Raw genomic sequence first — 12549 nt, forward strand, 5'->3', positions numbered from 1 at the left:
ATGGTTAGAAGCCTTCCTATAATTAGATACCAGAATGTCATGAATTATGCTCAACTATGCAAGATAAAGGATCTATAATATAAAGAGCTATTATGTACCATACTATCTATATTAGTTGTCACATCTAATTCTCACAACAATCTGTACAATATTTTATCAAGTATTCTTTTTCTTCTTAACAATTTTATGTTGTTAAGTTCAATGGTTACTTCCATGATTCTAACCTCCATAAACTCTCAGCATCATTCCATATTTGGCTACTGAAGTTCAGGGACAGAGGCCTTCTTGAAACATATTCTTCTCTTAAACTGCCTAACTCTACAATCTCCCGGAAATGCTAGTGTGCTAGGATGCACCTTTGCTGGCTCGTGAGGCCCATGCTGGGTTAGCTTCCTGTTGTTGTCTATACATCAGTCCTAAGTAAACTCACCAGCTCCCATGACTTAAAATACTACCTAGATCAATAGTTTTCAGAATATGGTCCCTGGATGAGGAGTATCAGCATCACTTGGGAATGCAAATTATCAAGTCCTCACAGATGTAAGGAATCAGAAATTGGGAGGGGGCCCAGCAGCTAGTGCTTTTAACAGGCTCTTTAGATGCTTCTGATGCACTCTGAAGTTTGAAAGCCAGACTTCTAGATTAGTGTTTTCCATACTACAGGTTGCAACTTATTAAACCGTCAAGAAATAAACTGAGTTGCAAACAGCATTTTAAAAAATGAAATAGAGGGGTGCCTAGGTGGCTCAGTAGGTTAAGTGACAGACACTTGATTATGGCTCAGGTCATGATCTCACGGTTCCTGAGTTTGAGTCTCACATCAGGCTCTGGGCTGACAGTACAGACCCTGCTTAGGATTCTCTCTCTCTCTCCCTCTTTATCCGCCCCTCCCCTGCTCATGCTCCCTCTCTCTCTCCAAATAGATAAACTTAAAAAAAAGAAAAATAATAAAGTTCTTCATATGTTATAAAGGTAAGTACTATTTTGTGAAACTTTTATTTCAATTATATATGCATGTAAGTGTGTGTGTGTGTGTGTGTGTGTGTGTGTGTGCAGACATCTATACCTGATTGTTAAGTAATCCATAGGTTACCATGGATCACAGTCTGATTAAAACTCAGATCTATAGGATTATATGAGCTCTTTGTATGTCTGGCTCCTTCTTGTCACTTTGGTCTTATCTTGGCCGTTGTGGTTCCTATTCTACTTAATGTTGACTCCTGCAAAGCATTTATTCTCACTACTTTGTTTTATTTTAGTTATTCAGACTATTTATCAATATTTAATCTATCTAATTGTTTATAATCTTTCTCTCCTACTAGAATATAAGCTAATGAGAGAGATCTTGTTCTCTCTGTCATGTTCCCAACACCTAGAACAATCTCTGGCCACCTATAATATCCACTCAAAAATGAAGTTTATAAAGAAGTAATTACCAAAGATCACCTAAGTTAGATTGTAACTACACTTTAAAATCCTATGTGTCTCATGTCTGTGACATAATACAATCACCACTTCCTAGTGGGCCTAAGGCTTGGATTCCAGCCATCCACTTCATAGTCCTGGACCATGGGAAAGTCAGAAAATCATACTTTCACAACTGTTAAAAAGAAATGGTTAGATTTGGGACAGTAAGAATCTGATAAAACAGTGAACCAATCTACTTTTAGTTTTGGATGGATGAGCAGAGTAGTCATTTAATAAGAGTTAAGGAACAAAGAAAAAAGCCATGGGATCTACTTCACAAAGAAATATAGGAAGCTAGAGGCTTTAGGCTCACCTACATTTAAAATGTGAACCATCTAATACCCCATATGGTTCAAACCCTTCTGAAGAAAGGGAAAGTATGCTGGGAAAATAAAATTAGGGAGCAAAACAAATGGAAAATCATATTCACAGCGTAAATATATTTGCTGGAGAATCTGTGAAATGTTACAGTTGGATGACTTAAGAATTAGAAGTTTTTTCTGCATTCAGTGTAAAATGGCGTTTCCTGAACCCCACTAATATGTGAATGTGTTTGTGCACACGTATGAAAATACATGTATGCCAACTTGGAACTTTGGGGAGGGTGCTACTGTCTTATGGCATCAAAGCCATATTTACTGGATAATCTTAAGCACTTTGTACCTACTTCTGCTATACTAAATGAGATTTAAGTAACAGGAAGTACAGATGATAATACAGGCTCTGGAATCAGAGTCTGGGTTCAAATTCCATTTCCACTACTTACTAGCTGTGTAACTTTGGAACACATTCCTTAATTTTTTCTGAGCCTCAGTTTCTTTATTTGTATAATTAGAGACCTCACAGGTTAGTTGTTGGACATTAACTGAGTTAATAGATAAAAGGCCTGACGTATGGACACCAGAGTGTTTACTTGATACCACATCCTTCTACTAAGCTCTTTAAATGCTTTTCTCCTCAGGTTATAACTACGCTGTGAGGAAGGTTATCATAAGACATCCCTTCACTTATAGATGAGCAAGTGTGAGCCATGAAGGAGTTAATTCACTTGTCCCTGAATTCACAAATAGAACTAGGATTAGAACATTGTCTTTATCACATGCCTAAACCAGATTTCCTAACTATGCAAATATGGGCATTCTAGCATCCTGGAAATTATGAATAACCAACAAGTATCTCCACTCTGCTGCAGCTGTCCTAACACCTATATCAGAACAAGGGATTATGGTACACATGTGCATACACATATCAATCATATCCATCAGTGTAACTCTCCAGAAGAGGTTGAGAAACACTACAGCACACTTGTCATATTTTGTTCCAATGCCTTTGTACACTCCCTTCCAAGTTGGTGACCCCAATAAAACTATATATTTCATAACAGACTCAATACCATTAGTAAAAAGCAGTTGGCTTTTAACAAAGATTTGTGGAATAAATGAAGAAAATGCTGCACGAGAAAGGGCTCTTTAAAACCACAAAGTGCAAATCAAGTTTTTATAAAGCCAACTAAATGATTATAAACACATCTATTTATATTTTAATTCACATACTTATTACAGTATTTGGGAAAATACCATTATAAAATCAACTTAACAATAATTATTAGTAAGAGCTATAATACTTGTTGAAATTTCACTGTTTGACAAGCCAAAGGCTTTATCACCTTATTTTAATCTTCACCCCCAACCCTGGGAAGTAAGAACCATGATTTTTATACAAGAGGGCATGCTGAAGGTCATACACTTAGAAGTCCTGCAGTCAGAATTTTAACTCTTTCGATTTCTCTATCAAACTCCTTTTTTAAATCATGGAAGGAACAATGTTATTTTTAAAAGAACATATATAAATACGTATTTCACAAACCATAAAATTCACGCATTTAAATACATAATCCTGTGGGTTTTACTAAATTCACAAAATGTGCAACCATCATCACAATCTAATTTTAGGGTATTTTCATCACCCTCCCCAAAGGAAATTCCATGTACAATAGCAATCAGATCTAACTGTATATACTTTACATGCATAAAAGAAATGCAAATTCTTTTAAATAAAGCCTCCATTAAATACATGTATGAACGTATATTTGATACAGCTAATGCAAAGAAAATCATGAAAGGAATTCTAAAGGAGAATATGACTCCAGCCTTCTGTAATTTTGCATTAGCAACATCACCATCGGTTTGAATACAGAAAGTCATCAAGAGCTGGCATCCACATCCAACTCTGCTTATTGTGGGTCAAAGTGCAAGTTAAAGGACTTCTTAGCATTTTTCCGTTCACAACCAAATAGTAACAGTAGGAGGAAATGTAGATAAAATACTGTATAACCCGTTGCCTTTGACATTCACTCTACTATTAGTATTAAAGGAGGGAAGTTTAGTAAATTAAGTGAAAAATTAAGGAGATGTAAATTTTCTTTTTCAGCATGATATGCTAATACACATTTTCTAAGAACCCACAGAATGGCATTGATAATTGACAACCATCATGAAAGCACAATTTAATAAATTCTGCATTCACTGCAAAGAATGAAAAGGAACTCACTGTCGGTAAAGGCATATTCTTCATTTTCGTCACTGTCATCAGACGGAGCTTTATAAGGAGGTGGAAGTTTCATTGGAGGTGGAGCGGTTCCTGGTCTCTGAAAATGCAAAATTTGAGAGAAAGGTTAATTGCCTTTGCACAGTCCTCTTCCTCAATGACAAACAGGATAACAAGATAATCTAAATATTTTGACTGTATCCAATTTCAGTCACATAAGGGCTGTGAAACAAATACAATTTGTCTTCTTATATTTATGTTATTATGTAAGTGACCCTGTGATATAAACATACTACTGTAGAAAAATAGGAATTCAAAAGCAACATTTAAGACGGTTAACATGCCCAGAAGAATACATTCCTTTCCCCAGTGAGAATGCCAATTATATATATTTTATTTACACTGTTATTAACCAAATAATTCAAATGAAAGACATTTCAAAATCAATGTAAAAACTATCCACTATATTAATTCTATAACTATTTAAACTGTTTACTCAATTGCAGAAGACACAGATCTCATTCTTATATAGTTGAAATGAAATACCAAGATTTTCTAACTGTAAAAATATTCATCTGTAATTTGCAGATAGTCAACATACACATTTTAAGGTTTTAAAAAACAAATCTTTATGATGAATATTTTTTTGTATTTCTGTAGACGTATTCTTTAAATTTAGCCACCAAATGATACAGCACATAAATATCTGCCTGAGACTTAAAGTAGAACAAAACTCTATGGTCAGATTACCTTCACAGAATGTAGACATTTTCTTGAACGCTGGGAAAAATAAAACATGCTAAAGTTTACGGAGAGATCCAAGCTGCTAAAAAGAATAGGAGCTGATAGATCCAAGCACTCCACAAATATCAAAATAACTGGATTAAGATTTGTTTGCTACAGGGTTTCAATAGAGTACATTCAATTATGCTTTATATGACAAAACCACTAATGGCAGGATACAATCCAGTAAATGTCCATTACAGAAAGCAGGCCTGTAATAAATTCCTCCAAAGCAGAAAACATTACCTGAGATCCACAAAGAAAAACACACACCCAAATTTATTTAAGATTAAGCAACAAAAGAATACAGAAGTGTGATCATGCTACGTCTTTATTCTTGCTTGAAAAAACTTAAAAGTGGGTTAACTGAAGAGTCAAGAAGGTGCATGTATTCCTTTCAGTAAACCTTTTCCTCTGAACCAGATCATTCCAGGTCAAAGACAATACTTGGGTCAAGGACAGACAGCTTTTAATATTAAGAGATATGAACTCTTTAATGGCATTTAAAAAACACATTTAAGGGGCGCCTGGGTGGCGCAGTTGGTTAAGCGTCTGACTTCAGCCAGGTCATGATCTCGTGGTCCGTGAGTTCGAGCCCCGCGTCAGGCTCTGGGCTGATGGCTCGGAGCCTGGAGCCTGTTTCCGATTCTGTGTCTCCCTCTCTCTCTGCCCCTCCCCCGTTCATGCTCTGTCTCTCTCTGTCCCAAAAATAAATAAAAAACGTTGAAAAAAAAAATTAAAAAAAAAACAACACACATTTAAGAGGAAACTGTTACACCACTGATTTTATTAAAATTAACTTCTACCAACACTTTTTAAATTTATTTTTTAAATTTACATCCAAGTTAGTTAGCATATAGTGCAACAATGATTTCAGGAGTAGATTCCTTAATGCCCCCTTACCATTTAGCGCCCCCTGCCCGCCCCCCCCGCCGTCCCACAACTCCTCCACTAACATTCTGTTTGTTCTCCATATTTAAGAGTCTCTTATGTTTTGTCCACCCTCCCTGTTTTTATATTATTTTTGCTTCCCTTCCCTTATGTTCACCTGTTTTATATCTAAAAGTCCTCATATGAGTGAAGTCCTATGATATTTGTCTTTCTCTGACCAATTTCGCTTGGCATAATACCCTCTAGTTCCATCCATGTAGTACCAACACTCTTAGAATATAGGATAAGCATGTCCTGGTCACCCTGTCGTTTGATTGTGGGTTGCCAGATATCTGGGGCATATTTCTACTGCTCATAAGGGAAGGTTGTAGGGAGGGCCAGGCTCTCTTGGTGGCAATGAAGGATGGAGCAAGGGACATACAAGGAGGCCAGGTAAATATAATCTCCATGAAAGCAGAGAATAGTAGTGTGGTATCCTTAGTTTCAAGAACAGTGCCTGGTATAAAGCAGGCCTCCCAACACTATAGTCTGAATGAGCAAATAACTGCTTGCCAGTCATGCTGCTTAGGTCTAACATATTAACTTCTAGAAAAATGACAGTAATGGAAAAGGTTCTTGTCCAATAGCATTGCATAGTAATTTTGTCTGGTAGAGATGCAAATTATTTTAGTCCTATAAAAAGGATAACTCCAAAGGTTATAGCTTTATTGCCCTGTCAAGATGTTAACCAGTTTTGTATCTAAATTTGAATCTTACTCATGCATTCTCTGAACAACTAATAAATACTTCACTCTCTCCAATTCTCTCAGAACCAGGCTATCTTGGTGGTTCCCTCCTTAATGAGGTAAGTAAATAACTGGCCCCTGTACATATTACATAATTTCATAGGTCACTTGGACTGTGAATTATTTCCCATTAGCAGGAGTAGTAAATGGAGTTTGGGTTTTACAGTCTGACAATTTAGTGGTATTTGAGGACTCATTATATATTGGTTCTACGGGGATCCATTCTCTAGGTTGAGAGACAATTGAAAATAGGTTGTTAGTCCTTATTTCCCTGTTGGTGTTTTTGTACAATAACAGGTCTTGAGTCCCCTGGAAAGAATAGCTTTCTGACATGAAGACCAGTGGGTATGTACATTTCTATCTACATTTGTCCTATGGCTCAAGCTATAGGGTAGAGGCCGAAAAAGCTCTGTGTATCTGAAAGTGAGAAAAGCCCCTACCTCTCATTGTGAGAAATATTTTCCTACCTTCAGAGGGTGCTAATAAATTAGAAAAAAAAAAATCTCTTTCTGATTGGTTTATAGAGACTAATAAGCATTATTTAAATCTAATATTCCCAGTTTTCCAGAAAATAGTAAAACTAACCTCACATGACCTTAGATGTGTCAGTCTTTTAACTGAAAACCAAAGACCTTTCCATAGAAACCACAAACTCAGAGGCATTTTAATATAACAATTCAGATTCACAAAATCAAAGGGATTTGGTGAATTTAGAAACAGCTATACTGGGGCGCCTGGGTGGCACAGTCGGTTAAGCGTCCGACTTCAGCCAGGTCACGATCTCGCGGTCTGTGAGTTCGAGCCCCGCGTCAGGCTCTGGGCTGATGGCTCGGAGCCTGGAGCCTGTTTCTGATTCTGTGTCTCCCTCTCTCTCTGCCCCTCCCCCATTCATGCTCTGTCTCTCTCTGTCCCCAAAATAAATAAACGTTGAAAAAAAAAATTTAAAAAAAAAGAAACAGCTATACTTTCTCCCTAATATCCTTGATCTTACTGATGTGGAGTATAAAGCAAAATAAGACTATAAAAACATTTACACCAATGTTGCATGATCCCCACATGTCTACGTGCCACGTATGCATACATATAATATATAAAAGAATATCACAAATATTTACACATCGCAGAGTATTGTCAGCCAATTCTAAGACCTAGCACAATGTGGATTATAGTGATAGAAAACTGTATCACCTGTTACTGTTAAGAATAATCAAAGAGCACATCTTGTAACACTCTAAGTACCACCAGGAGGGTCACAAAAGATCATTCTGATCTTTGCAAAAACCTTCATGAGGTTCTCCTTAGCCCCAGACTCGAGCAAGTCCAGATTTCTCACTTGAAATAGATGTGAGTCTTAACATCAACCTTATGAAGGAATAATTTACATACAATAAAATGTACTCATGGGGTGCCTGGGTAGCTCAGTTGGTTAAGCTTTCGATTTTGGGTCAGGTCATGATCTTGCGGTCCCTAAATTCAAGCCCTGTGTTGGGCTCTGTGCTGATAGCTCAGAGCCTGGAGCCTGCTTCAGATTCTGTCTCCCTCTCTCTTTGCCCCTCCCCCAGCTCATACTCTGTCTCATTCTCTCTCAAAAATAAATAAATGTTAAAAAAATGTTTTTTAATGTACTCAGTTTACGTACTTACTTGGTATAGATACATTTTTATAAGTTTAACATGACTGTATTTTTTTTAATGTTTATTTACTTTTGAGAGGGCCAGAGAGAATGAGAGAGAGAGAGAGAGAGAGAGAGAGAGAGAGAGAGAGAGCAGGGGAAGGGCAGAGAGAGAGGGAGACACAGAATCTGAAGCAGACTCCAGGCTCTGAGCTATCAGCACAGAGCCCGACACGGGGCTCAAACCCACAAACCATGAGATCATGACCTGAGTTGAAGTCAGACACTCAACTGACTAAGCCTCCCAGACGCCCCTAACATGACTGTATTTTTAAGGACTATTATGTTTGGTTGGACACAATATTTGCATTTGGGTAGTACATAAAAAGAAAATAAAGAAAATAGGAGACCACTTCTCTGTGAAAGAACATCTCCTACTTGTATTAGCGTCCATGACTCCTTTAGAAAAAGAGTATATGAAGTAACACTGAAGCAAATTTTAGAAGGAAAATGCCAAGGAGTTACAAGCATATAGTGAGTATTAGTATGTCTATGAATCCTGATGGTCTGTCATTTCACACTCCGTGATGAAAAGCAGCCAAAATTTAGATTTCTAGCCTACACCTTTCCTAGTATTTGGTTTCAGGTGACATTTATTGTCTCTTTTAAGGTTGTAATTCTAGAGAATAAGCACTGCTTTTGTATTGAGGAAACAATGCATAAAAGGAATTTTATTTTACCTTATTTTATGAGAGAGTGTGAGGAGGGGAAGAGGGAGGGAGGGAGGGAGGGAGAGGGGGAGGTAGAGAATTTCAAGCAGGTTCCACTCTTAGCATGGAGCCCAACGCAGGCCTCAATCCCATGGCTTAAGGACCATGACCTGAGCGGAAACGAAGAGTCGGATGCTCAAACGACTAAGCCACCCAGATGCCCCTAAAAGGAATTACTTCTAATGATGACAATTTTAAAGGAGATTTTTATTTTATTTTATTTTATTTTATTTTATTTTATTTTATTTTATTTTATTTTATTTTATTTTATTTTATTTTATTTTATATTTTATTTTTATTATATGAAATTTATTGTCAAATTAGTTTCCATACAACACCCAGTGCTCATACCAAAAGATGCCCTCTTCAATGCCCATCACCTACCTAAAGGAGATTTTTAAAGAGATAATATAATTTGTAATCATCTGACCTCCCAACTTTGGGAAGTCTGTCTGCCTGTGCTCCCATAGTATCCCAGGCATGCTTTTTTCATCGTAATTGTACTTTTGGTTATTTCACTATGTGTCACATTCATCTGTGCACCTCTTGGAGTAAAGGTGCTTTGTTATTTTAGAATGTAGTGCTTAGCATGTAAACTATAATTTCAGATAAGAGACATGGTAAGGTACATCCTGTAACCACTGAAACATCATCCCATAAGGGAGATGCTGATACTGATCTGACTTCTCTCACTGCAATGTTAACTCAGTGGTTAGTCATTCTCTGAACCAAAGAACTCAGGTGGACAGAACTTCACTGACTTTTGGTACTACCAAGCTCTAACTGGATTTTTTTTTTTTCTGAATGCAAATACCCTGGCTTTCTTTGAGACTCAATTTAGTTTAATGGAACAGGCCAAAGTTGGTAAGAATCATATATTTATCTTTCTCTTTCCTAGGATCTTATGTGGAATTATCCTGAATCACCTAACTACCTGTTCCCCAAACCAATTAAGTCAGTAACCAGTTTCATATGTGTGTGGTTATTATCTGTGTCCCCACAGACTAATCCCTTCCCTGCTTCCTTTATGATTTCATCTCCCTGGACTGCTCTGCACAGTAGTAATGGGCCACACTATGGGTTTCCAGCAGACATTTGAGAAATGCTCAGATCTTGGAATCAAGATACAAATTGACAAAATTCCAACAACAGAATAGACTAAATATTCTGAGAAAACCACCTTAACCACACAAAGGTGACAGATAAAATTTCAAAAATGTGTTTTTGCAACATATGACTGAAGCTAGAAATGACCATAAATCCCAAATCAGAAGGTCAAGTGGTGCACAAGAAGGTGGCACTTGCCCAGAGGGCATGTGCCAATTCTTGGTGATGTAAAGCCAGAGATTTTTTATTTTGTTTTTATTCATTCAACAAGTATGTACGTACTCTGTGTCTGTTAGGCACCAGGCAGTGTTTTGGGCAATGGGATAGGGCAATATTGAGATAGATGAGCTCCCTGTCTTCATGGAGTTTCTTTTCCAGCCCCTTTCCAAGGTCACATTTTGTGGGTCTTCATGTCTTGTCCCCAAATTGCTTTAGGTGGCAGTCACTAAACTCTATATTGTTTGCCTTGCCCCAGCTAGAATGTAAGCTCCCAGAAGGGCAGGGACTTTTTGTGTGTCTTTAAAAACTTTACCGCGATACACTGACATAAAAAACTGCACACATTTTAAAGTGTACAATTTGAATTCATCATCACAATCATGATAATGAATATAACCATCAATCCCAAAAGTTTCTCCATGCTTTGTCTTAATCCCTCCTTCTGGCCCCTTTCCCTGGTGCCCCATTCTCATGATCTCCTTTTTGTCAGCATTGGTTTTATATTCTAGACATTTAATCCCTTCAAATGAAGGCTATTACTTGCAAAAGGCTGAGAAAGATTTCTGCAAGTAATGACCTAGATTCCTCCACATAATATTTCTAGAAGCAATAACTATGGTCTTCCAGAATCTACATATTATCTGTGTCTACCAAAAGGTGCCAAAATCAAACTAGAATCCTGACCACACAGCATATGCTGATAACCTGACTATAATCTATGTGATTAAAATCTGAATTCAAAGAAGGTAACCAACCAGGTTAAAACAATTCTATAATTTGGTAAGGGAACTATGCTACTTTTTCTTATCCTTTTCAAGAACCCTTCCCCCCCAAATCCTTAAGGAGCCTTGAATGATCCCTGCATACATGTCTATAAATAAATGTTCAAACTCAGTTATAGCTTTTTTTTTTTTAAACAGGGTGAAACCTGCAATGAGTGAAGTTAAAGACAAATTGAACCAACAAACCAAAATCTTGACTACAGAAGATAGTTGGGATATTTCCTGACCTTGGCCTTAAGTTGATGTAGAAGGAAAAAAAAAAAAAAAAAGAAAAAGAAAAGAAAATAGGAAAACAGTGTTCCCTGAGAATTTCTTACAAGCCCAGACTCACTCAGGCTAGAGACCTGAATTTATTCTGTGTGTGGCTGAAAAATTTTAAAGCCAAAAACCAGGCAAATACAAAAAGAGAGCTGGACCAGACTCAGTGATATTACATGAAATAGATGTTATAGCATTACTATATAATGCCACATAGAGTAAAGATATAAAAATTTAAAATATGTACACATCTAATAAATGAACTTTAAAAGATATTAAATAAAAACCATATAAGGGGCGCCTGGGTGGCTCAGTTGGTTGAGTGTCTGACTTCAGCTCAGGTCACGATCTCACAGTTTGTGAGTTCGAGCCCCGTGTTGGGCTCTGTGCTGACAGCTCAGAGCCTGGAGTCTGCTTCAGATTCTGTGTCTCCCTCTCTCTCTGCCCCTCAATTGCTTGCTTGCTTGCTCTTTCCCTCTCTCTCTCTCAAAAATAAATAAAACATTAAAACATTTTTTTAAAAAATAAAAACTTAAAAAAACATACAACAAATAGACTAATTTTACTATCAAATGGGAGATTGTTATATTGCCCTGACCCCCTTCCAAAATACATCAGTAAGTACAACAAATATCTGAGTAACTTAACTAACTACTTTGCCCTAGTGACTTTGTATATAAACCTATACCCAATAACTATTAATGCTAGGGGTGCCTGGTTGGCTCAGTCACTGCAGCACGTACTCTTGATCTTGGGGTTATGAGTTTGAGCCCCACTATGGGTGTAGAGAATACTTAAAAATAAAATCTTAAATTCTTTTATCCTATTCTTTTATATTTATTTATTCATTTTGTGAGAGAGAGAAAGTGAGCACACCCATGAGGAGGGAAGGGGCAGAGAGAGAGAGAGGGAGAGAATCCCAAGCAGGCTCTAGGCTTTCAGCACAGAGCCCAATGCAGGGCTCGATCTCCCCAACTGTGAGATTATGAACTGAGCTGAAATCAAGAGCCGGACACTTAACTTAGCCACCCAGGCACCCCTTATCCTATTATTTTAATCACAAATACACATTTATAATAAACAGAAAATGTGATAGGCCATAAGAAGTCTCAGCTAATGCAAAAGAGTATTACATAGGAGCACCTGGGTGTCTGACTCTTGATTTTGACTCAGGTCATGATCTCAGGATTCCACAGCTCGAGCCCTACCATCAGGCTCCGCGCTTAGAGCCTGCTTGGGACTCTCTCTCTCACTCACTCTCTCTCTCTCTCTCTCTCTCTCTCTCTGCTCCTACCCTGCTTGCACTCTCTTTCTCTCTCTCTTTCACT

General features: G+C 37.4%; 1 protein-coding gene across 2 annotated transcripts in view; it reads right to left on the reverse strand.

Moving 5' to 3' along the window:
- Positions 1 to 12549, reverse strand: part of PATJ (PATJ crumbs cell polarity complex component) — a 367631-nt gene that overhangs the window by 198984 nt on the left and 156098 nt on the right. For both annotated transcript variants that reach the window (XM_047870413.1, XM_047870411.1), the window contains exon 27: positions 4018 to 4114. In XM_047870413.1, the coding sequence (XP_047726369.1) occupies positions 4018 to 4114 (97 nt within the window). The remainder of the gene's footprint in view (positions 1 to 4017; positions 4115 to 12549) is intronic.

The sequence above is a fragment of the Prionailurus viverrinus genome, chromosome C1 (genome assembly GCF_022837055.1).
Source record: "Prionailurus viverrinus isolate Anna chromosome C1, UM_Priviv_1.0, whole genome shotgun sequence".
Lineage (NCBI taxonomy): Eukaryota > Metazoa > Chordata > Mammalia > Carnivora > Felidae > Prionailurus > Prionailurus viverrinus.